Genomic DNA, 26,629 nt, shown 5'->3' with positions numbered 1-26,629 from the left:
GTCCGACGGTATTCTGGCCATAGTTCTAATGCTGCCCCCACAGGTGAAATAATTACTTGGGTGAAATCCCAAACGACTTCCAGGAGACTTTGGTGTGCGATTAAAATGCGTTAATTTTTTTAACGCGTTAATATTTGTATGATTAATTAATCGAAATTAACGCGTTAATGTCCCAGCCTTAATATATATATATATATTCTCCAGAAACATCTGAGTCGTTTTTTTCCATTTAGATACATGTCATCAAATTTTCTTTTTGCTTCCTGGTGTGTAGAGGTGATGATTTATAAATATATATAAAAGCTATACACCCGAACACAATTTCTTTTTCAAATCACAGGCTATTTTAGGATTATTGGTAATTTTTCCATTTAACGCATCTTTATATTTTTTAAACTAAACTAAAAAACCTTAGTTACAACGGGAAGTTTAGGAATTTTCCCAGACCGTGAACACACCATTCTCCATCTTCCTCCTTACCAGGGAAGGGACCAACCTTCGTCCTGCTGCACCCCATTGGAAATCCTTCGTGTCATTTATTCAACAGGCAAGTCAGTTATATTTTAATTAAATATCTTAAGTGAATTATTATATTCTGCGAGGTTAATGTTAGGCAGTGTGCCGATCTGCGTATGGTTTGACTGCGTTTAACGGCTTTCCTATGAGCAGCAGCGATGATGCAAACTGGGCCGCTTTCTTTCCTCCACATTTTCTACCCTGTCATTTCAACACAATCTTTACTAGAAAGACGCCCCTCTACGTGTTATTTAATTCCTGAATTTGGAAACACAGAAGCCTGTCTGACTCGAAGCTTTCAGCCTTTAGAAGTGAAAGATTGACGATGGCGGTGCTATTAGCTTGTGGCTAGCCACCTACGGTGAAGTTAGTGTTCGAATTGTAATGCTGGTTCTCTCTTTATTTTAGCAAATGATAGCACATTCAATTAACTGTAGTTCTAAATGTTAACAAACTAGACTACCATCTGGATTTAAATATTTGCACAAATCTCACGAGTCTTTTAAATCCGATATTTTTGATGAATGGAATGTGTATTTGTGTAAAAACCCGTTTTGGCATTTAGCCCACCTTCGGATGAAGTCATTGACAATGCAGGGTACTTATAGCTTCGTTGAAACACACTCCTGTAAGCAATGAAGAATCATCAGGTTTAGTATTTCATTTAAATTTTCATTTAAAGGAGAAGAATGCGCTGCGGTTTCATTTCAGATGTTAACTTCAGCGTTGAAGCTAACCAACGTTAGCAAAGTGGAAGTGAAGAGGTTTAAACACATTTTTGCGAGCTGACAGTTTCGCGAATGTTAAACGCTTTACATGAATGCCCCATGCTGAAACCAGTTTTAATAAAGTATTTTCGATTACTACTGGAGATATTTGAGGATACAACAACGGGGCGGGCTGATGCAGAAAATGGCTCTTAAATAAAACTATTGGTGGGAGATTTAACTTGTAAATCTTTACCATTTTCCTATCACTAAAACCAGTGACGCAGATTCAGTAACGTGCAATAAATAATCAGAGAAATCTATCCACATTGTTGGGCAAGGTGAGCTGTCTGATAAGCACAATTGCTGTTTGCCTGGATTACTTCTGTATCTGTTTACCACAATAGTCCCTTTGATTGCAGTGAACAGTTTTTCATTTTGCATGAGGGAAGCATGCATGCATGTAAATAGCATAACATATGAAATGAATGGTGCTGAATGTCCTTGTGTGCAAATCCTCCCTTGTTGTAGAAGGTTTATATAATGTATTTACTGAAGATTTTGTCACAAATGGGGTCTTATTAAGACAAAGAATGACAGCAAAAAGGAGAATAAGGGGTGAGATGGCCCAAGTTGGGAATCACACTTTGTCTGCTTTAGTGTCTTCAACTCCACCTTAAAGATACTCCATAGATTCTCATAAGGATTTGGATCAGATCAGTTTGCGTGGTGATGATGCATAGATTCTGGGAGGTTTTTGGCTGTAGGGGCGAGAAACTTGGTTAAGCAAAATGGACCAACAGCAGAAGATGACAAAGTCCTTTTTAAATTATCGACACTGAAAACTTCACAAGCGACTTTCTTCTTAAAAGACTTGAAACTACTGAGAAATAGTTTAATACCCCCCGTTCTTCCTCAGCTCAGATTAGATTCAACATATCTGATTATGTGTTTACACTGGAAAAAAATCGAAATCTAGATAAGTCATTTTTTCCCCGTAAAATAAATGCATTTGTTCTTGGATTGAGGAGGTAAAAGAGTCATTTGCCAATGGAATAAGACAATTTATATTCTAAATAAGAAAACACAACTGCATTGTCTTATTTCAAGTGCACCTTATCTAATTATTTTATTTTGAGAGCAAAGATACCCGTTCCATTGGCAAACTATCTAATTTTACTCTTAACAGGTACTTCTTAACCATGACCTTTTATTGGTTCCCTTCATTGTTTTAGTGACTGTCTGCTGTAAAATTTTCTATTACAAAACATTTAAAAATGTTTTTTTGTTGCATATAGTTTTGATTATATGTTACTGACCATCAATTATGTGGGATAAAGCTGAGCATTTCTACATCCTTGTAGGAACTTGCAAAATAAAACATGCTTTTCCAGGCCAGGTTTTTGTGATTTATTGAACTGAACTCTGGTCTTTATCATCTTTTTTATTGTGGTTAAGAAAAAAAAAAAACTCAATTGTTTTGGTTTCTTTCAGATAACAAACACCACCACCATGACAGACTCCAAATATTTCACTACCAACAAAAAAGGTGAATGCAAAAAAAGTGTAAAAACATGCATTGTTTTTTTTTTCTTCTATATATTCACAGATTATTTTCTTTTTATATTTGTTTCCTAAAAATAAGAAACATGTTTTTTTTTTTTTTCAACTAAACAATAGGTATTTGTAAGACATGTCTGTATCATCCATTTTTTAGGGGAGATCTTTGAGCTGAAGGCGGAGTTGAACAATGAGAAGAAAGAGAAAAGAAAAGAGGCAGTAAAGAAGGTCATCGCTGCCATGACTGTTGGCAAAGATGTCAGGTACACCAGCAGATTAAACTTCACATATTGACAGTTGGTTCCTGCTGTAATCCTCAAAGGATTATGCTGCCACCACTATGGGGATATGTGTTCATAATGATGATGTGACCGGTGTATTATTTCTAACATACAGACTCCTACAGGCCCAAAAACACTTTTGTTTTCATAGCTTCTAATCATGAGCATTCAAACTGGAGAATGTAACTGTGTTTTTTTTTCTCAGTTCTTTGTTCCCAGATGTGGTGAACTGTATGCAGACTGACAACCTGGAGCTGAAGAAGTTGGTCTACCTTTACCTAATGAACTACGCCAAAAGCCAGCCAGACATGGCCATCATGGCTGTGAACAGCTTTGTTAAGGTGAGTGTTTCACAACTTGATACTAGAGTGTGTGTTTGCCATGTGGTAACATTCTGGAAGTTGTTCTGATTAGCTATAGTTGCCCTTTTTGATACAATCTTTACACACTAAAACAATGCAAAGATTTTTTGTATCCCCTTCTGGGCTCTAGTGGATAAAACCCCATTTAAAAAAAAAATAATCTCAACCTATTTTATAGGACTGTGAGGACCCTAACCCTCTGATCCGGGCTCTGGCTGTTCGCACCATGGGCTGCATCCGGGTGGATAAGATCACAGAGTACCTGTGTGAGCCGCTGAGGAAGTGCCTGAAGGATGAAGACCCGTATGTAAGGAAGACAGCAGCTGTTTGCGTGGCAAAGCTGCATGACATCAATGCTCAGATGGTGGAAGATCAGGGATTCCTGGACTCCCTGAGAGATCTCATCGCTGACTCAAACCCCATGGTTGGCCTTCCTCCTTATATTTCATAAATATACTTACTTTAGTTTGTGCCCATTAAGATAAAGCTGTATTAATTCTTTAATTAATTCTATATTTGTGAAGTCTGTGTTTTACAACTGTGAGCCTCACCCCACAGGTTGTTGCCAATGCAGTCGCTGCTTTGTCGGAGATCAGCGAGTCTCACCCCAACAGCAATTTGCTGGACCTGAATCCCCAGAATATCAACAAGTTATTGACGGCCCTTAACGAGTGCACTGAATGGGGGCAGATCTTTATCCTGGACTGCCTGTCCAACTACAACCCCAAGGATGACCGAGAGGCTCAGAGGTAGAAAGGCTGTAATTAATTAAATTTCATTAAGATGGTTATTAAAACAAAAGGATATCCCATTCTTCTCTTAGCTTATAGTGCTGAGATCTTTCTTCTCCTTTTGTGTCTCAAAGCATCTGTGAGCGTGTCACTCCACGACTGTCTCATGCCAACTCAGCTGTGGTCCTGTCCGCCGTAAAGGTCCTGATGAAGTTTCTGGAGCTGCTGCCAAAGGACTCTGATTATTACAACACATTGCTGAAGAAACTATCTCCCCCGCTGGTTACCTTGCTGTCTGGAGAACCAGAGGTCCAGTATGTGGCTCTGAGGAACATCAACCTTATTGTTCAGAAGAGGTATGAGATCAGTACATTTTTTTTGATAGGTCTCCCAGTGTAAGCAAATTCTTTGCAAAATGCACAGATTTCCAATATATTTTGGAAAATACAGAATTTAATTTAAGATTTTATTTCACAACTTTGTTATTGCAGGAAAAAAATGGTATAATTGTGCCAAAAAATATTTTAAATATCCTAGCTTTATCTACTCAACTTTTTTTTTTCCTAAATGTTGCTTTGCATTATAGATTTATGTCCCCTGGAAGAATAAAACATACAATTCTTTATTTTTTTTCGCTCCTTTATAAATGGACAGGAAATTGAGCTGAATTCTGTGGTTTTCTTTGCAGACCTGAGATCCTGAAGCAGGAGATTAAAGTGTTCTTTGTCAAGTATAACGACCCAATCTATGTGAAACTGGAAAAACTAGACATCATGATCCGTTTGGCCTCTCAGGCCAACATTGCTCAGGTAAGGTTATTGGATGAAACGCAGCCGATCTTTATCTTTCAAATCTGAAGGTTGGTTCTTGCTGAAAAAGACATTTAGAAACCAAACACAGTCAAACAGAAGTTAAATGCAAGGCTTCGGGAAAATAGGTTTTCTTTTTGTATATGTTTAGCTTTATTTACTTTATTATAATGGAATTAACAAAATGTAATTGGATTCCTGCAGGTTTTGGCCGAGCTGAAGGAATATGCCACAGAAGTAGATGTTGACTTTGTGCGCAAAGCTGTTCGAGCTATCGGACGATGTGCCATCAAAGTGGAGGTGAAAACATTTGTCAACTAATATTTTTAGAGGTCTGTCGGTGACCGAAATACGATGAGTATCGTCTGATGTCCTGTTTGAACCCCAGAAATCCATTTTTTTTTTTTTGTGTGTGTTTAGTTAACACACCATACCAAAGCATCAATAGGTCCCGCTGACAACAACATTCTTTAATACATACATTGTTACTGAAGGTAAAAGGCTGGAATTTATCTTAAAAAATCTAGGGCCAAAAACAGTTAATCGGATAAATAATGACTAATCAGTTATTGAAATAATTGACAACTAATTTAGTAATCGATGATTCGTTAACTGGAGTATTGAGACTGTAAAAATGCCTTTAGCTGACAGAGCAACCCACTTCGAGTAACAATATTACCGAAATTTAAGATAAAAAAATCTTTTTCTTCTATCAATATGCTCTACATAGAACTCAAGTGGAAGCATTTTAGATTCACCTAGTTTAATTTTGTAAAAAGTCTTCTTTAAGATACCTTTTGTCATCCAATTATTAAATTAATAATTGAAAAAAAATAATTGACAGATTAATCTATCTGCAAAATAATCATTAGTTGCAGCCCTAAAAATTCTTTCAGGAGAAGCACTGAAGGTGTCGGATGGGATTTAGGCCCGTCCACACAAAGTCAAAACGAACACGAAACGCTAATATTTTCCAGAACATTTGTCGTAAAGACGGAGACGTAAAATAAATGTGATCGTCCACATGAATCCATGAAAACGCTGCAAAATGTATGCCAGTCCTATAAGTCGCGCTGTGGTGCCAAAGCAAAAATAGGCGACGAAATGTTGGGCATGCGCACTAATATTTATACATGGCTGCCCTGCGGGTCCATTTTCGTGGTTCAGTCAAATTCAGGTGCTGAACTATGTCGTCGATATTCCTCTGTTCTTCCTGGAGATATTCCAGAAGAAGAAGATTCTGTTGTAAGCCCGACAGCAGGGTGAGTAGCATGAGCAGCAATCATTCAACACAGTACGGCGCCATTGTTGTTGTGATACTGTGTCGCGCATGCGTGTTTAGAGGCGACGCTATGACGCATGCGTGTAAAAAAAAAAAAAAAAAAAAAAATGCGGTTAGAGCTTAAAGATGGAAACGCGAAAACGGCGTTTCAAAATCTTCCCAAAAATCTTCCAAATGTCATCCTCAATTATCCTTTTCTCTTTGTTTTAAAATAACATTTCAATCCAAATTCAGATAATAGATGTGATATAATAGTCAAATGTGACTGGACCTGGCTACTAGTTCTGGTGTGGACTTGTTCTTTCAACCTACTGTGACCTTTTGTTGGTTTATGAAGGTGGCCTTTGTTTCTGCAGCAATCGGCTGAGCGCTGCGTCAGCACTCTCCTCGATCTGATCCAAACCAAGGTCAACTATGTGGTACAGGAAGCTATTGTGGTCATTAGGGACATTTTCCGCAAGTACCCAAACAAGTATGTTTCTATTGAGCCATCATCCAGACTAATAATATCTGTTCAGTCGTAGTGGATTCTGACCACTGAGATGTGGATGTTCTTCAGGTATGAGAGCATCATTGCCACTCTGTGTGAGAACCTGGACTCCCTGGATGAACCCGATGCTCGAGGCGCCATGATCTGGATCGTTGGAGAGTACGCAGAGAGAATCGATAACGCCGACGAGCTGCTGGAGAGCTTTCTGGAGGGTTTTCACGATGAGAGCACTCAGGTGAGTTCAATAAAAATGGTAAAAAGAGGTTCCTGCGAACTAATGTCAAACAACTAGCTGCACCGTCTTTTAAAAACAAAGTGTGAGCTGACCGGAAAGTACTGGAACTAAACAAGTTACAAGTTATCCACTAGTGTTGCGCCAGTGTCATTTTTGGCCCCGATACCTGGCTGTGCAGTATCGGCTGATACCGATGCCATCTGTTTGAAATTGATGTCTCTGTGTGTGTGTATATCAGAAGAACTGCACACTACCTGGATGTAAAATAATTGCCATCATTTCTTTGTCAAGCTGGTGCCTACCTTTGTGAAGCAGGAAAAAAATAATACAAAGTGAATCCAGTAGAACTTTTTATCGCCTACCTAGAATGGGTGACAATAGTTGAATAAACTTTTGGCTCTCAAAATGGTATCGGTGCTCTATTTGTTCGTACTCACTGATACCATGCAGTATCAGGGCCCCGCCTGATAGTAGTATTGTTATTGGTGCAACACTATTTGAATTACATCCAAGTACAGCTGCTTGTTTTTGCCTTGCAGGTGCAACTCACTTTGTTGACTGCCATCGTCAAGCTGTTCCTGAAGAAGCCATCAGAGACTCAGGAGCTGGTGCAGCAGGTCCTCAGTCTGGCCACTCAGGTTAGTCTCTTTATATATCTTGTCAAAATAACTGTGTCTTTTAGAGGCTTTAAAAAAAAGACTTTCAAACATCTGCAGCACCCACTTTAAAATTAAAATTTACATATGACCCGCATTTGTTTTTCATCTTTTCGTATAAGTTTTAATTTCATATTTCAGTTTTGTAAGGTAGTCCTTTGTAATGTTTACATGAAACGATAGTAAAATGAGATAAAATGCCTTGATTTTATTATATCCAAAATGAAACTGCACAGATATAAAATAAATTGATTAGTTTGTATATTTGATACCTTAAGAATATTATTTTTCCCAGTTTGTGTTTTAGTTTTATCTACTTCTCTATAAAACAGTTTATCAATCACACTCCCACACCTGCTTCGGATTATAATAGCTATTAAAGGACTCATTTTCATATATATTATATAAAGAAAAAAATCAGAGTATATCTATTTTATCTTCATATTCAGCTTATTTTGGGACTTGAAAAAGATTAATTTCACTTATATACAGTAAAAGACTTGCTACCTCACCTTAAAACTCCCATCACAGTTCATTTGCTCCATACGTCTTTATCACTGTGAATGTGTTCTTAGTGCACTCAGAAGTGATGTTCTGAAATCTCCCCTGTCTGCTTTCATGTGGGTCCTCCGTCTGAGCAGGTCAGGTCATGTCAGACAGACCAGAAGCTGCAGGAACAAATCCAATCTCTGTATCTCTGTTCTTTCTATTGTTCAAGGTTTTATAGTTGGAAAAATTCAGATTTGCAAGATTAAATTCACTTAACAAAATTAGTATTAAGTGTTGTTGTTTTTTTTTTTTTTTGTAAATCAGGAAAAAAAACAAAATGTAGGGATGTTCATTATTCATGACTTTTGTTGTGATCAGTCAATCAAATTGAAATGCAAATCTGTTCACTAGCTCAGTCCTACATTGAGACTTTTTTTTTTTTTTTTTTCCATCAGGACTCGGATAACCCAGACCTCCGTGACAGGGGCTACATTTACTGGCGCCTGTTGTCCACTGACCCAGTGACTGCCAAAGAGGTGGTGCTGTCAGAAAAGCCCCTGATCTCTGAGGAGACAGACTTGATTGAGCCCACTCTGCTGGACGAGCTGATCTGCCACATCGGCTCCCTGGCCTCAGTCTATCACAAGCCGCCCAGCGCCTTTGTGGAGGGAAGTCATGGAATCCACCGCAAGCACCTTCCTGTCCAGCACAGCAGGTCAGACACCTGCATAATTTAGAAAACTCGGTGGTGCCTCATTTGTTGTCCTGCTTTGTGTAATTTCACTTTAATTAAAAGATCTCACAGATAATTGGAAAGGGGGAATTTAAACTTAACATGATCCAACCTGTCCTCTATCTTCTCCTGGAACAGTATTGACACAGGCGAGAGCCCCGTGAGCAGTGGTCCAGCCGCCGCCATGGATCAGCCACATGTGATCCCCAGCCAGGGCGACCTGCTGGGTGACTTGCTCAACCTGGACCTGGGCCCTCCTGTCAATGTTCCCCAGGTTTCCTCCATGCAGATGGGTGCAGTGGACCTCCTGGGGGGAGGCCTGGACAGTTTGGTGAGCTCAGTGGCTCAAGGAAATGTTGGCTTGTCATCTGCAAACTACATTATCTGGGGTTGCACCATGTGCATGGATGTAGCATTAATTTGTTTTTACTTTATTGATATGGTTGATTTAATTTAACCGTTTTTAACAGATAGCTATTTTGTTTTTAACAATTTTGAGATGTTTATTTGTTTGTTTGAGGTTAGCTCTGAGATCTTCACATTTAGCAGGGTAACAGTCTAACTTTCATATTGTATGGCTTCATTACTCAGAGCTGTCTGTTTTAAAAATTAGAATGATGTCTACCAAAATTTAAATGAAACTAATACAAACTTTTTTACTACAGAATGTATGTCTATGTCCAATACAGTTGTTAACGCTGTTAACACGGATAAGCCATTAAAGCTGCTGCCTTCTAAACTATTTTTATGAATTTGCAGAAATGAATACACAGCCATGGTGACTTAACAACCATAATTAAATGCCTTTGCTGCTTTGTAGTGGTTAATTAGTGTAATTTAGCAAGCTTCTATACTCAATATTGCATTTAACGTAAGAGATAGTATTTTATGGATAAATGGATGTTGTAGCAGCTAATGGAAAGTTGAATGAAAGGAAGAAAAATCTGGTTGAATCATTACCAGATCATTAAATACAATGCTTTTCTAACTCCCCTTTTTCCTTTCAATCAACTTTCCATTAATGTGCTAAGCTAACGGTCTCTGAAAAGCCATTGTCTTTAGCAACGAGTTGCCAACTCTCCTTTCAGATCGTGTTAATCAATCTGTCCTGGACTGGGCCATTACTAATAACTTTTATTCTGTATACTAAAAATCATTTTCCTCTGGGCTTTTAAAATGTATTAACATTTTCAGAGAGGTTTTTTAATTGTATGCAAGCCCTGTAATGAAGATTTAAAAGTTCTAAATTTAAGCTTTTCCGTAAATTTTAATGAATACTCCTGTTTAACATTTTAAAACTTTGTGAGATTAAGGCAATTTTAGCCTCAGTTTTATCTTTATTTTTAGATACTTTTTGACTTTCTTCATAGTTTTTATGCAGATTTATTAGAGATATTTAAAGTTAGGTTGTTTTTATATGAAATTCAGTATACAGATAATACTTCCCCAGACTTTGAGGGCTTCTCTTGATGGCTTGCGGTTGCTAAGAACATTTCTGTTTCTGTCTTTGTTTGTCTGTGTTCGGTCTGTCTGTGATGTTTGGATGCTGTCTTTGGGGGCGTCTTCTCTTCTCTCCTATAGCTGGGGGGAGACCTGGGCGGAGGTGTTGGGGGAAGTCCAGCAGTAAGTCAAGCCCTTCTGTTCGGCAGTCTTGCTGCATGCTTCCCGACCTAAACTCGATGCACTCCTCTTACTTGCTTTAAACCTTAATGCTCAGCTATAACATATGCTATTTTTTTTCTCTATATTGTCACCTTTTTCTGTCTTTATAGCTGATCAAAATTGATTCAATTACAGTGATATGGCTCCAATTGATTGGTATTGTGATTTTTATATATATATATATATATATATATATATATATATATATATATATATATATATATATATATATATATATATATATATATATATATATATATATATATATATACCGTATTTTCACGACCATAAGGCGCACCGTACTAAAAGGCGCACTCTCAGTTATGTGTCCCATTTCTGTATTTAACACACACATAAGGCGCACCGGACTATAGGGCGCGTCTTTTATATACAGGTACATGTCCTCTACTACCTTTAAATACCTCTACTCCGTATTTAAAAATACCCAAAACTGAGTATGACTGTGCTTTATTCATGTATTTATTACAAACTATTAATCAAACCTGGCAGCTGGCCGTGAGACAGACACATCTCAGATGACACAGCGCTGTGATCACTCCTAAATTAACTTAAAATCCTGAAACCTGCCGACGGAATATGTTCGCTTTTATTACCGTTATCCTAGTGCCTGCCGTTTAAATTATTTAGATGAAAAACACCTGCCAGCCACCATGTGAACCCGGAGGCTGCCCAGCCTAGAGGCTGCTGATGAAAGGATTTCTGCTGTCGGTGCACCGCTGGTATGTGGGGGTCTGAGCGCCTCTGACAGAAATAGATAATCTGGATGAACTGACTGCAATTATGAAGTTTTCAGGTGGACTTTCTCACTTAAAAACATATTAAAACTACTTTATTCCCACTGATCACAGCAAATATAGCTGCAAGATTTAGATTATTTAGATGAAAAACACCTGCCAGCCACCGTGATGAAGAGGAGGAGACCCGCCCAGAGGCTGCTGTTGAATTAAGTTTTCAGGTAGAAAAATAGAGCTGGAGCAAAACTGAGTATGATTGTGCTTTATTCATGTATTTATTACAAAGTATTAATCAAACCCATGAAAGTCATCATCCTCTGTTTCTGAATTAAACAGCTGCGCTAAATCAGACATGCCAATTTCCCCTTCTTCGCTGTCAGAGTCACTTTCCGTGCAGCGCAGCTCCTCAGAAATAATTCCGGCTTTTGCAAAAGCTTGAACAACAGAGCCAGCAGACACGTTAGTCCAAGCATCTACAATCCATCCGCAAACGGTGGCGTAACTTGCCCGGCGCTGCCTTCCACTTATCGTGAAACTGTGGTCTCTGTCGGCCATCCATCGCTCCCACGCCGCTCGCAGCCTTACTTTGAACGGACGCTTCACACCGATGTCGAGCGGTTGAAGTTCCTTTGTCAGACCCCCGGGATAACGGCGAGCACAGCGTTCATTTGATTCACCTTTTTTTTCACATCGGCTGTGAGATGGGCACACCCACGCTTTCATCATCTCCTCATCCATCCAGCCTTTTTCATTTAATATCATATGTCATCAGAGCGCTGTGTCTGTCTCGCTGTCAGCTCCCAGATCAGCTTCTCTGATTGGTTGATGCGGCGCGTCCAGCAGCAAAACTTCAATTTTTCCATCTCGAGCAGCAGCAGCGCGTTGGCGGTGCGTCAGATGCTTAAACGCTTCCCGACTCGCTGCACCTGCTGCTCAAAACACGCTGCGGGACCTTTTGCTGCACCTATACGCGCGTCAACCATTGACTTTGTATGTAAACTCGCTGCACCTGCTGGGTCCGGTTCACACCGATGTCGAGCGGTTGAACAGCGAGCACAGGGTTAATTTGTTTCCCCATGTTTTTCACATCAGCTGTGAGATGGGCACGCATGGAGTTACATATTAACAGCGATGGTGATGAGTGGAGAAAAAAACACCTGGTCTCCTTACATTCAGTCACTCTTTCATTATCTCCTCAATGAGGTGGTCTCAAAAGTCGCAGTTACAACACACATAGGGCGCACCGCACAAAAGGGCGCACCGCACATTTTGAGGGGAAAAAAGGACATTTAAGTGCGCCTTATAGTCGTGAAAATACGGTATATATACACACACACACACACTAGGGATGGAACGGTTTATGAAAACCGTCCGAACCGTTCGGTTCGACTGTCTCGGTTCGGTTCGCGTGTGTTGCGTTCGGTTCATGCGCTGCTCCTTTTTCTCATGGGCGAAGCGCTTACACTCCAGAGCAGAAGGTGGCGGTACTGCGACCAAAGCCAACCACCAGTAGTAAACAAGAAGAAGAAGCGAAGCAGCATAGCCGGGTGTAGCAGAAAAAAATCAGTTGTTGTGGAGAATTGTGTGGGTATGGCGAGTAGGAAAGAACAGGCTTTGGAAGACGCGCCAGCAGCACTTTATAGGTCTGCTGTATGGGACCACTTTGCATTTAGAGTGACCTACGATGATGGCGGAAAGAAAGTTGTGGATAAAAGCGCAACAGTGTGCAAGCATTGTGCAACACGTTTTGTTTATGCTAACAGCAACATGACCAACATGTCAGGCTAACAATCAACATATTCCGAACTGAACCGAAAACCGTGACCACGAAACCGTGAGCCGAACCGAACCGTAGATTTTGTGAACCGTTCCACCCCTAATATATACTATACTTTCACTAATGGGTTAAAATAAACACATTTCTACTACAGGAAATACTTAACATAGACTAGTGTCTATGATGCCTTTGCCCGATCACAATATTGAATCTATGAAAATCTCTCTTCCTTGTTATCATGCCTCCTTCTTTTTGCATGACCTAATGTTCTTTTGTGATTTATTTATTTCTCGTTTGTCTTTCTTTCTGCATGGACTTCTAGCAACATTTAATGAAGCTAAACAGGATGCTTCGATGTTTTTGACTTGTTCAGTGCATCTTCTTGTTTTGCAACTCCTTTAGGTGGGACAAAACTTCATCCCCTCATCTGTCCCCAACACTTTTGCTCCATCACCTACTCCTGCTCCTCCAGCTGTCAGCAGTGGCCTCAATGACCTGTTTGAGCTTTCAACAGGCATGGCCATCACCACTGGAGGCTATGTAGCCCTGAAAGCGGTGAGTGCACACAAGTTTATTCCAGTTGCAGGAGACTGTGAGGAATATTATTGAGCTAGGTGTTTATAAGACACTGAAAAACAGAATTACTTGGAGAACAGTCCGACTCTATTAAGCTGTTAATGTCGTGTGACATGGTTGATTGGAATTTTGAGCAAAATGCAATGCTTAAGAAAATAAATCTGCTTAGAAAGCAAATAATTGTCACACAAAACCCAATTTTGTTTTGTTTGTTTTTTTTATGCAAGCTCTCTAATATTAAATATTGAATTAAAGAGCAGTGATGCTTCAGCCAAATCTTCATAATCAGTGAGAATTTTGAATCAGCTGGTGTTTTTTTGTGCTTTACGGTTAAGTAAATATGCTTTTTGCCTTAAAAGAAACCGTAAACCCCTGTTTGTTAATGACCTGCAACATTTTTAAACAGTGGTTATAGATTTCTATATGGTTTATATTGTATTAAATACAATATTAAAGTAGTTCAGTGAGACTCCAGGCAGTCTTTCAGAAAAAGCAGCTTTTATCCGTGTACTTTTAGACTTATCTAAACTGATTTTAATGAAATGTTAAATGCTTTATAGGATTACTAATTATGTTAAGTAACTTGTTTTCTGTGCATGTATATAGCTTTTAGGAGTATACTGAAGAATTTAATAATTGTCATAAGATTCCATGGGGGGCATTCTTTAGTGTTTCTGAGGCCTTTATAACAATTTTAAAGTGATAATGTATCGACCACAATTTGGAAATATATATATAGTTATATAAGTTTTAGCCTTTTCGTCCAGCACTACTGAAAAGTAAAAAAAAAAGTTAACATTTTGAGTCCCTTTATTTGTCTCCTTTCAGCTGCTGCCTTATTCAAGAGTTTTACAGCAAGTCGTTATGACTGAGTTGTTACAGGTGCTGGTCATAAAATTAGAATATCATGAAAAAGTAGATTGATTTCAGTAATTCCATTTAAAAAGTGAAACTTGTATATTATATTCATACATTACATACAAACTCATATATTTCAGATGTTTATTTTGTTTAATTTTGATGATTACAAATGACAACAAATGAAAATCTCAAATTCATCATATCAGAAAATTAGAATATTGTGAAAAGGTTCAAAATTGATGGCCCCTGGTGCCACACTCTAATCAGCTAATTAACTCAAACCACCTGCAAAAGCCTTTAAATGGTCTTTCAGTCTAGTTCTATAGGCTACACAATCATGGGGAAGACTGCTGACTTGACAGTTGTCCAAAAGACGACCATCGACACCTTGCACAAGGAGGGCAAGACACAAAAGGTCATCGCTAAAGAGGCTGGCTGTTCACAGAGCTCAGTGTCCAAGCACATTAATAGAGAGGCGAAGGGAAGGAAAAGATGTGGTCGAAAAAAGTGTACAAGCAAGAGAGATAACCGCACCCTGGAGAGGATTGTGAAACAAAACCCCTTCAAAAATGTGGGGGAGATTCACAAAGAGTGGACTGCAGCTGGAGTGAGTGCTTCAAGAACCACCACACACAGACGTATGAAAGACATGGGTTTCTGCTGTCGCATTCCTTGTGTCAAGCCACTCTTGAACCACAGACAGCGTCAGAAGCGTCTTGCCTGGGCTAAAGAGAAACAGGACTGGACTGCTGGTGAGTGGTCCAAAGTCATGTTCTCTGATGAAAGTAAATTTTGCATTTCCTTTGGAAATCAAGGTCCCAGAGTCTGGAGGAAAAGAAGAGAGGCACTTCATCCATGTTGCTTGAAGTCCAGTGTAAAGTTTCCACAGTCAGTGATGGTTTGGGTGCCATGTCATCTGCTGGTGTTGGTCCATTGTGTTTTCTGAGGTCCAGGGTCAACGCAGCCACATACCAGGAAGTTTTAGAGCACTTCATGCTTCCTGCAGCTGACCAACTTTTTGGAGATGCAGATTTCATTTTCCAACAGGACTTGGCACCTGCACACAGTGCCAAAGCTACCAGTACCTGGTTGAAGGACCATGGTATCCCTGTTCTTAATTGGCCAGCAAACTCTCCTGACCTTAACCCCATAGAAAATCTATGGGGTATTGTGAAGAAGAAGATGCAATACACCAGACCCAACAATTCAGAAGAGCTAAAAGCCACTATTAGAGCAACCTGGGCTATCATAACACCTGAGCAGTGCCACAGACTGATCGACTCCATGCCACGCCGCATTGCTGCAGTAATACAGGCCAAAGGAGGCCCAACTAAATACTGAGTGCTGTACATGCTCATACTTTTCATGTTCATACTTTTCAGTTGGCCAACATTTCTATAAATCCTTTGTTTTTATTGGTCTTCAGTAATATTCTAATTTTCTGATATGATGAATTTGAGATTTTCATTTGTTGTCATTTGTAATCATCAAAATTAAACAAAATAAACATCTGAAATATATGAGTTTGTATGTAATGTATGAATATAATATACAAGTTTCACTTTTTAAATGGAATTACTGAAATCAATCTACTTTTTCATGATATTCTAATTTTATGACCAGCACCTGTAGACTTGGCAAAAGTTTTATGACAATGCCCTTCCTGCCGCAACGCAACAATATATGATGTTCTAAATGCAGCTGCTTTTTTACAGGTGTGGCTTCCTGCAGTAAAAGCAAAAGGGCTGGAAATCTCTGGAACATTCTCCCGCCGCCAAGGCCACATGTACATGGACATGTCATTCACCAACAAGGCCCTGCAACACATGAACGATTTCGCCATCCAGTTTAACAAAAACAGGTTTGTTCGCTGGAATAGAATAATTTTTCTACCGGATCAGCATTCACAAATTTTAGCTGAAACTTTGCAGCAAATGGCAACAGGTTTATAATTCTGTCCTCCTTGCAGTTTTGGTGTGATCCCCACCAATCCTCTGCCCATTCACACCCCACTCATGCCCAATCAGAGTATTGAGATCTCCCTGCCTGTCAACACCATTGGGCCCGTCATGAAGATGGATCCACTGAATAACCTGCAGGTACATGAACAGGGCCTTACAAAATATAGGTTGGTCAATGTTGAGTGACCATCTATAGGATTTCACTGTATAACAATAGAAGTATGTCCCTTTAAAATCCCACAGTGAGGAAATTCAGGCATGGCAGCAAAGAATTGTATTTTGATATTCCTCATTTCTGTGAATGATTCTTCATTTGCTTTTAAATTGTTCTGGAAGTGCATGTTTATTAGACATTTTTGGTTTATATTCCTCAAATACGTTAATGAATTTTTTCTGCTCTTTCTAACTTCACAGGTGGCTGTAAAGAACAACATTGATGTGTTCTACTTCAGTGTCCTCATCCCTCTAAACATATTCTTTGTTGAAGATGGAAAAATGGGTATGATTTTTAAAAACGTTTTTTACAGACTTCTAAAAATACTTTTTGAAAATAGATAATACCGTAAATTCCGGACTATAGAGTGCACGCTCTAATTTTAGAAAGAAAATCTATTTTGTACTTTTATAAGCCGCACCGGATTTTAAGCCGCAGGTTTCCCACGTTGTATGAGATATTTACAAATAATATATATAGATATTACACGTGAGCATTTTTTTAACGTTTGATTTAATCCGTATGATAAAACAAACAAATATGGTACATATTATTAATTTTTAAATTTTTTTTTCAAACTACATATTATTAATTTTATTAATTTTTTTATTTTTATTTTTTCAAACTACCTGTAACACATTTAAATATACGTATGTGTCGGTAACACGCAAATAACGCTGCATATACCGGTGCTTTTAATTGAGCAACGCACAGAACATTGCAGCCGACCAGGAAAAGTCATTAATCACTTTCTTCTTCCTCCTGCGCACTAAAACCCTCAAAGTCCTCTTCCTCGGTGTCTGAATGGAACAGCTTCAGGATGCCGTCACTGACTTCAGTCTCATCCTTGTCGCTCTCACTTGAGCACTCGCGGTCCTCTTCATCCCGCAGCAGCCCAGCCTTACGAAACCCACCGGTGATGCTGGATGTTTTCACACGGCTCCACGCATTGAGAACCCACTGGCAGACATCAGTGAAAGATGCCCTTCGCATGCGGCCAGTTTTGGTGAAAAAAAACATGTATTAGCCGCACTGTATTATAGGCCGCGGTGTTCAAACAGCGGGAAAAAAGTGGGGGCTTATAGTCCGGAATTTACGGTATCTGGTTTGGACATCATTAGACTGAGGAAGCACTACTACTATTTGCAAAAACAAATCAGAGGTGTGCAAAACAGGTTCTCATGTCAGGAAAGTTTGGTTGAGTCACAAATTAATTTGACTTTAATTTAAATCTGTCATAAAATTGAATTTGCTGAAAATGAAATAAAAAATAAGCACAGGTAATGAGGGGTTTGCATAATCTAAATTAATGGATATTTTATTGTTAAACAAATGTGTTATAAGCTAGTTGTGCTGGAGTGGCTATGGAATCTTATGTTTTACCTGCTCTATTATGAACATAAATGTATTTACAGCGGGAAAGATTATTCCCCCCACTCCAATTTTTCTACCCCTCTGCTTGTCTTTGGCTGTCTGTCCATGTCCGCACTGCTGTGACTGACAGCCTCAGAAACTGAGTAGAGGAGGTGAGGCGGGGTCTGTCTTCAGTCTGAGAGCTTCAGCGAGGCACATGCCTGACCTAGTTAAGCTGTTCAAACTGCATGGATTGTTTATATAACAATGAAAGGGGACCAAAACCAAGCTTTTGTCCAGCCCCTCGGTCAAAGCTTAGCTGGCCAGGCCATTGGCAGCACCATTAGATATTATGTGTTGCTGTTACTACTGTAACGGTATGTATATATGTGTAGATATAGATTGTATAATATACTCTGCATATCATACAAAATAACTAGATATTTATTGCTGTGCATGTTTCATTGTTTTCAGAGCGACAGGTGTTTCTGGCTACCTGGAAGGACATACCCAATGAGAATGAGCTTCAGTATCAGATCAAAGACTGCCACCTAAACGCTGGTAGGCACCTCAATCTAGGTTTTCTTTGCATTTTTATTCTTTGCAGACTTTTATTCTTTTTATTTTTACTCTACATATCTCCTACACCTTTAACTAAATATGTACAACTCAGAGTGGTCTGGCTTATTTCAATCACTTGTTTTAGTAAATCTTTGACCTTCTGATGCAGGATTGAGAAGATTCAGATTTGTATGTTTTGTTATGACTAACAGAGGAGTCCTTTAAGGGATCTATGGCAATACCGAAAACCATATGTTCATGTTGAAGTGAAGCAATGTAATCATGAATAGTGTTTACTTGGTTCTTTTTTTTTTTTTTGTCTAAATTGAACTTTTGCACAGGTTGAGATCAGGAGACATAATTTGGAATGCACTTAAATGAAAAATCTTGGCCAAAATGGAAAACGTTAAATTAGGAAACCAAGGTCAAAAAACCAAAACACTGAAATAAATGATTAAGTAAAATAATAGAACCATACAATTTTGGCTACGATGTGTACTAACCGTCTTAAAAAACTCATAATTTTTTTTAAACTCAAGGCATTTAAAAAAAATCAAAAGAATCAAAATATTTATTTACCACTGGAATCTTTATCTATTGTGCTCTTTGCCTTGGCAATCACTGGTCAACTTTCTTGCATTTTCAAACACTTCAGTCCTTTTCTTAATGTCAGCCGTGTTTTGGCTGAAAACCAAAAAAGCACTTTTAGGTCATTTTCGGTCTAAAAGTTTCGGTGCATCCCTAGACATCGCACCCATAGCCATGTGCTGGTAGTCTTTGCTCAGACATCCATCCTCTTGACAGCTTTAGCTCCCACTTCAGTGAACTCCAGCATTCCTCTTGCATTCAGGTGCTACTCCTGTATTATCCCTCCTACCATACAGTATTGTTTTTACTTTTTCACGCTGGATCTTGGACATTTCCTCTATTTTTACAAACCTCCATTGGCAAAATTACTTTCTTGTTTACTCATTGTATGGTTGTGACATTATCTCTTTAGTAAATACCAAAAACACCAAAGTTTAAAATAACAAATGGACCAGAAAAGGGTAAAAAGCAGAAATAATATACAACAAGCCAACAAAGTTGTATAAATAAATCATAAAATGTTTTTTATGCAACAATATGAGCTATTGCTAAGGAAAATGATAAAGTCAAAAAAGATGACTAGACCCCTTTTAATAAATAGTTGAAGATTAGATGCAAAAATTGGTGATTAAAAAGGCTAGTATGGAACTTGAGCTGCAATTGCCCTTGTAAGCTATGAAAAGTTGTTGACCTGTACTTTTCAGAAAATGCCATATTTTAGTTTACCTGAATGGAAAGGACAGTTTAACAGGCCTCTGCTGAAGTTCAGTGATATGAATAAAACATGTGGGAAATTAGCCCAGGTTGACTGGAATGAGACCACCATTACACTATTGAATTTAAACTTATTTGAGCTCTGTGATTTCTAAAATGTTGGCAACATTATAAAATCCAGCTATTTCCAATACCCTTAGCTAACATTTACTGATCATAATAATTACCCACTGATTTCTCAGTGTATCTCTAAAACTCTTATTTCCAGCAGATTTTATATTGAGTTCCTCTTCAGTGTTGATTGTGGGAAGATATTCTGCTCGGTTACTATTTGTAATGCTTCATTTGACATGAAATCCAATGTGGTAATGTCTGTTTTAATTACTAGAATCTTAAACTTTTCTTCTGCTTTTTTCCACTTGCATGCTCATCTTTGGATACTTGTTTTTATCTATATTTGTTTTACTCATTTTGATAGTTCTGTCCTCCTCATAGCTATGAAGCTACGGTGGGCTGCAATAGAAGCTCAGTTTAGAACCTTGTCCTCTTTATTGGAACCTAACAGCAGCTAATATGCTTTAAATCCTCATAGAGCTAGAACATGTAGCCGTAGATTGTGAGTTTGCAAAATGTTGCTGTAGCTCCTAATAATTATTGTAGCTTTGTCTCTGTGTATTTGTTTATTTTCCGTTGCTTATGGTAGTTAATACATCCCAGACCATAAGTTATGGGGTCTCTCCTACTATGAACTGATTTGTATTTTGGTCTTCCAGACACAGTATCTGGTAAACTGCAAAATAACAACATCTACACCATTGCCAAAAGAAATGTAGAAGGCCAGGACATGCTGTATCAGTCACTCAAGCTAACCAACGGCATCTGGATCCTGGCTGAACTCCGCATTCAACCGGGGAATCCAAATTACACGGTAAAAAAATGTTTTTTCTTTTTTTTTTTTCGCAGCTAGGAGCCTGATATTATAACAGTTAAGCAGTTGTAGATTTGATCTTCTTAGCTTTGAAAAGTTCTGATATGTGTTGTCTTCAATAGGTTCTATTATATCCCTCCTATAAATGCGCTATATTAGCTAGAAATTTTATATTTTTGTTGTTTAAATGGAAGATCCATATAAACAAAAAAATCAAATCCATCCACCCACTCTGGAACCCTCATGGAACAAAAGGAGAAATACTATTATGTGGCAACAACTTGAAGGCACAAATTCACAGTTTATCATTTATGGTACACCAGCATTCATAACATGTAGGCGAATCACTGTCCCCCAGACATCCGGGGTTATATTTTTTATATTTATATTTTTTTAAAACAAAGCAGCGCGTGAATGACTTTTTTGAAAAAGAGTCGTTGCAGGGGTCTGAAAGTTGGTAAATATAGTGACAGAGTCGCCGATTGGCAACGCTGCACGGGCGAACGGGGCAGCCGGGGCGGCACTTTTATAAAGGAGTGCGGGGCGCGCGCTTCGAAACCAATATAACTGGCGCTTGGAGTGGGTCTCGCCCGGGGAGTAGAACCGCCACTGACCATGAAGTTCAGAAAGTTAGAATCGGTTTGGTATGTTAGAAGTTGACTAGCTTGATGAGATCAAGAACATAGCCTACTGATCCACAAACCAACATGATAGCTCTATTGCCCAAAAATGAAGTTACACTTACCTCAGTCAGACATCACGCTCTGGCGTTGCTGGATTTGATACGCCAAATGTATCAAGAAATAAGTGACGTCTATGAGCGTGGCGCACATTCTTCCTGTCGCTTGGTTACGGCTGTAAACAATTTTTCTCTCTATGGTGCTGGGTTACGGGCGCTATGAAAGTACAGCCGTGGAATTATCTGATAAACTGACAGATCTTTTTGTTGTTGTTGTTTTCTCTCTCTCTGTGTCTATGTAAGACTGTGGCGGGCCCAAACAAGATCTTGTTTAATGGGAAACACTGTATTATGATGGCATTTTAGACCATCCACGTTTATTTTATTTTTAGTAGTTGATCTTTTTTTGACTAGTAGTAATAAAAAATGGATATGAAGCTCTTTTCTCGCCTACATTACCCAGTCATTTACTGCTAATTTACTGGGTGAGGGTTATGTGCACTCTAATAATATAATGCACTTTTTAGTTCGATTTCATCTTTGTCGAAGTATTGATATAACTTTTTGAAAGTGTTCATTACTTTACACATTAGTAAATATAGGATTAATTCCATTTAACACAAAAGAACTTACTAAAGTTGTTTTTCTCTTTAATGCTGTGACTATTCATTCAATTTTCTTGATCTGAAATTGTGATCTTTGATGCATAAAGGTGTTTCCTATATATTTCTGTGAAGTAGTTTGATTCTAATGCTGTGTTCTCATCGAACACTATATTAACAACAGAAGCAGATGGCTTACATGTAAGTCTATGGTTAAAGCGCCTCAAACGAGCCAGCAGTGCATCTCGACCAGCAGAAGCACTGCATCTTGAAGCATGTAGCATATTAGGCATGTGACGCACTTCATAAGCAACTTATGATGAAGTTGGAAAATCAGAACTTTTGCCGCTCAACGTGTCACATCAACCCCAAGCTGTGATTTCTGCCCATGAAGAACTGCCCGCATAAAGACATAAAAAAGGAACAAGAATATGTATATATCTACTAACTCTGCTAGGTTTACACCAAAGGCAAGGAGAATAATTTTTTCACGTAAAATGAAAAGTAAACCTAATATGATCACTTCACTGAAAAGGTTAATTAATACCCAAATTAACTTAAAATGTCCAAACCTGCTGGCAAAATAGCGAAAAACGCAATCTTGACGTTTTGTCTTGTGTGTCTTGTTCAAAGGTGGCCTTTTTTCGGCTTTTCTTACCTTGGCCAGGTCCCTGAGTATTGAGCACCTTGTGCTTCTCGGCACTCCAGACATGTTGCAGCTCTGAAATATGGCATAACTGGTGGCTAATTGCTTCCTGGCAGCTTAACGCTTGATCCTTCTCAATTCATGGGGAGTTATTTTGGGTCTTCTTTTTTCAAGACGCTTCTTGCGCCCCTGTTGGCTATTTGCCATAAACCACTTGATTGTGCGATGATCCCGCTTCAAAAGCTTGGAAATTTCCAAACTGCTGCACCACTCTGAAAGACATCTGACAATGTTTGACACGTCAGTCTGTCAAATCTCTTTTCTGTTTTCTGACCCATTTTGCCAAAGGAAAGGAAGTTGCCTAATAATTAAGCATAACTTATATAGGGTGTTGATGTCATTAGGCCACACCCTTTCTCATTACAGAGATGCACATCACCTGATTTACTTAATTGATAGTTAGCTTTCAAGCCTATACAGCTTGGAGTAGGACAACATGTATGAAAAGGATGATGTGGTCAAAATACTCTTTTGCCTAATAACTCTGCACACAGTGTAAATACAGAATTTGTATCCTTAGAAAAGGCACTAACATTTTCACCAAATATGAAAAAAAACTCATACTCTTGTGTTTTGTTTTTTTTTGTTTCAGCTTTCTCTGAAGTGTCGGGCCCCTGAAGTGTCTCATTACATCTACCAAATGTATGACTCTATCCTGAAAAACTGAGTTCACAGCTACTTTCCTCCTTCTAGAAAACCTAGTGGTCGTTTATTTTCTGTGTCTGTAGCTAACTGCCAGGACAAGGGAACCCAAGAAGTAAATGATAAATCCAAATAAAAATTTTAGGTGTATTTTCACGTTGAGAAGTCATTGTTGATCAGTGGTTGCTGTAGTTGCAGTTTTGGTTGTTTTGGCAGTTTGATAGAAATGCTTATATCTCTGATTACACTCCCTGTTTATACTTTAGTGTCCCAGTAAAGACATGTTTATCATTCCATCCTGAACCCAGTGTGTTTGTGTTGTGACTGACTGTGAAACTGTCATAAGAAAGTTTCAATGACGCCATATTTCTAGTTTGTACTGTAAGGCTCCTGTTTCTTCTGCTTTAGGTGTCATTTTTTTTCTTCTGATTTGCATTCAGAATATCACCAGAGTTGCTTTGTTCTCTTTGCCATTATTAAGCATCACAAACGGAAACAAGTAACTTTGTTTTACCTTGAGCAAAGTAAATGTAATGGAATAGGTTCATTAAAAAAAGTGTAACATTCAGATGCTATAATTATTTGGTTTACTATTGTAAAAAAAAATAAATAATTATAATTACCATAAATGTGAGTGAAAAATAAGGATTAAGTAGAAAATATGTGAAAAACTCCAATAATTGAATTATTTGCTAAATCTTAGTGTTTGGTGTTTGTTCTCAACTGCCATGTTTTTATCTAAAAAGTGAAGCTAATATTTTACAATGGATGTTCAAATTATAAGCCTCTTATATCTAGCTGGTTATTGTAATTTCAGCATTCCGTTCATGAATGAGAAGCATTGTTATTCTAACACATAAATATTGCTAATCAAAATGTGTTCTCGGATTGTGTTGTAAGAAAATGTGGCAAACAGACCAAAATACCTTTTTAATTCACCCATAAGAAAAACCACAATAGCTCTGTATTGCTATACCTTCAGACTATAAATATCAAAAAGCTGTGCATGGCTTTATACACATCATTCCTAGTTTATTGTGCATCTACCTCCACCTTTTCTTTTGTCTCTTTGTTCATGTAATGTGCATTTTCTCGTCCCTTTCGAATACTGTATGTTCTGTTAATGCCAGATTAAGGATGTGATGAGCCAGCCAAAATCCAGCTCACAGGACCAAGTATGTTTTGTTTTAATGTCATGTCCTCATGAACTGATGTTTGCATTCTGTGGTTTATACACCCTCAGGCAAAGAGCAGTAGTGTGATACAAATATTAGTGTATGTTGTGTAATGAATAAAAAGCTTTTATCACCATGAAATTTAAATAAAGAATTCCCTCTATTCCAGAAATCCAGACTGCTTTTTCTGTTTTTCATTTTGTATTTGTTATTTTATTCTGAGTTAGTTTGTCTTTATACATGGCAGCACATATTTGAGCTTTATATGCCTCTGGCACCTTAAAATGTAAGTATTTTTCTATTTTAAAAAGTCATAATTTCAAATACACAATATCAAGTTTACACTTATTTGATCTTACCCTCGGATTTTAGTGGTCATTGTCAAATGTACATAATATGCATTTATTACTATCAAACAGAAAAATATCCACATCAAACCAAGACGAGTGTCATTTTTTGCAACAAATAAAACTTGTTATTCACGTCCTACTAAATCTGCACATGTGGAAAAGGAAACTGTATGATTGGTCATATTGACGGATAGTTTTAATTACAAAGTGTTTTTTTTTTTTTTATTAGATTAGATTAGATGAGCTTTATTGATCTCACAGTGGAGAAATTCACTCGTCATATATTGGCATAGTAGTTAAAGAAGGTGCAAACAAGGAGATAAAAGGTGCATTAAGAATAATTCTGCTTTTCTGAATAGTGTGGATCTAGATTTTAACACTGGCTCTACATTATCAGGTATTTAATGAGACTTAGACAAACTTTGTCATTTTGTATGCACAGAATGTAATAAAAATTTTGTTGCATACTGTTTCCAACTATTAACTGTTAAACAATGAAATAAATATAACCATTTATAAAGTGCAGCATTGATCAGAATAAACATTGTAGGATAAAAGAAAACATGTTGAAAAATGCAGTAGAACGTGTCCTATGTAAAATAATTTAAGAAGTTCAGCATCTCGGTTGTGCAAAATAAGATGTAGAATCCAGTTTAGAGTTTAACCGTTCGACTGATGGCAGCATGATATAAGCTGTTCCAGAACCTGCTGGACCTGCAGCACATTCTGCGAATGTAGGTCCATGGTGGTAGAATGATGGTTACGGGCTTGGGATATCTAGCGCTGGGATGAAATGTCATCAATGGAGGGAAGAGGAGCCCCGATGAAGGCGCTGCAGCCTCCACACTACAACTTCCTACAACTTATATATATTTTTTAAGAGCAATGATTTGATTAGCTAGCTCCATAAAAAGGGATGGTAATTTATAGAGGTATGGTTTTCAGTTTTATTGGAAGAAAAAGATCCACGCCCTGCTTCAGAAAGCATTATACGCGTAAAATCATTTCTGAGGTGAATCCTCGCATCTTCTAGAGTTTTGGTTTCAGAAAAGCAGATAGTTAAGTTTATTCTGCGAGTTATTCCATGGACCAACACTGATGAGTAGCAGGATGTTTTCAGTATTGTTTTCTTTAACCTATCCTGAAAGCATTTACTCTGTCATCTTGTTTGGCTCCATCTATATCACAATTCAGTAGGGTACTAGAGCTGTTGGCAAAAGTGTGTTTTGGGTCAACATAAGTGCTACCTGAATAGCTCTGGTAGATGGGAAGGAACTAGGATCAGGAAGTGGTATGGTTGTGTAAAGTGTAAAATCCGCCTTTACTCCAAGAGACAGAGTGGAACTTCCATCTTTGGTAGAATACTAGCAGAGATGGAAAAAATGTCATGGTTTTGTTATCCACCGAATCCACTAAATTTCAGGACGTGATGCACGGACATATCCTACACACATAAAGTGAGCTCTTCTGCAGGGGAAGTTTTATGCATACAACTACAAAAGGTACAAAAACTGTAAAAAAAAAATCACAAAACAACTAAAATTACACAAATGTAGCCAATGGTTGAAGCTCTCCATCACAAAACCAAAATGAAGCTATGGAATTGCGGAAATCAGCATGTGCCACACAGAGTAGATGTAAAAAAAGATGTATTTTTGTCAAAACCTGTGATGT

At 38.2% G+C, this 26,629-nt stretch overlaps 1 protein-coding gene across 4 annotated transcripts; it reads left to right on the top strand.

The window, feature by feature from the left end:
- The first annotated feature begins 399 nt into the window (after positions 1-399).
- Positions 400-24,777, top strand: ap2b1 (adaptor related protein complex 2 subunit beta 1). Of its 4 annotated transcripts, none has more exons than XM_038307477.1 (22): positions 400-547; positions 2,718-2,772; positions 2,941-3,046; positions 3,270-3,405; positions 3,605-3,850; positions 3,985-4,175; positions 4,292-4,513; positions 4,846-4,966; positions 5,171-5,266; positions 6,605-6,720; positions 6,808-6,973; positions 7,513-7,611; positions 8,574-8,833; positions 8,990-9,182; positions 10,433-10,474; positions 13,448-13,600; positions 16,198-16,343; positions 16,452-16,581; positions 16,858-16,942; positions 18,485-18,571; positions 20,647-20,801; positions 23,381-24,777. In XM_038307477.1, exons 2-22 carry the CDS (start codon positions 2,736-2,738, stop codon positions 23,453-23,455), a joined length of 2,862 nt encoding a protein of 953 aa, XP_038163405.1. In that variant the 5' UTR covers positions 400-547; positions 2,718-2,735; the 3' UTR covers positions 23,456-24,777. The 4 variants fall into 4 exon arrangements, with proteins under 4 accessions (XP_038163405.1, XP_038163407.1, XP_038163406.1 ...); XM_038307478.1 differs by having other exon boundaries at positions 459-551; XM_038307479.1 differs by lacking the exon at positions 10,433-10,474.
- The last annotated feature ends 1,852 nt before the right edge of the window (positions 24,778-26,629 follow it).

Source organism: Cyprinodon tularosa, unplaced genomic scaffold (genome assembly GCF_016077235.1).
Source record: "Cyprinodon tularosa strain WSP-4 unplaced genomic scaffold, ASM1607723v1 ctg610, whole genome shotgun sequence".
NCBI lineage: Eukaryota > Metazoa > Chordata > Actinopteri > Cyprinodontiformes > Cyprinodontidae > Cyprinodon > Cyprinodon tularosa.
The sequence above is the reverse complement of the archived record's forward strand: the minus strand, read 5'-3'. Positions and strand labels throughout refer to the sequence as shown.

What these genes read in the sequence shown, in the direction of transcription:
- ap2b1 (XM_038307477.1), top strand. Translation starts at nt 2,736, where the DNA reads ATGACAGACTCCAAATATTTCACTACCAACAAAAAAG. An exon ending in TTCCGCAAGTACCCAAACAA is followed by an intron (nt 6,721 to 6,807) that starts GTATGTTTCTAT and finishes GATGTTCTTCAG; the next exon opens with GTATGAGAGCATCATTGCCA. An exon ending in CTTCCTGTCCAGCACAGCAG is followed by an intron (nt 8,834 to 8,989) that starts GTCAGACACCTG and finishes CTCCTGGAACAG; the next exon opens with TATTGACACAGGCGAGAGCC.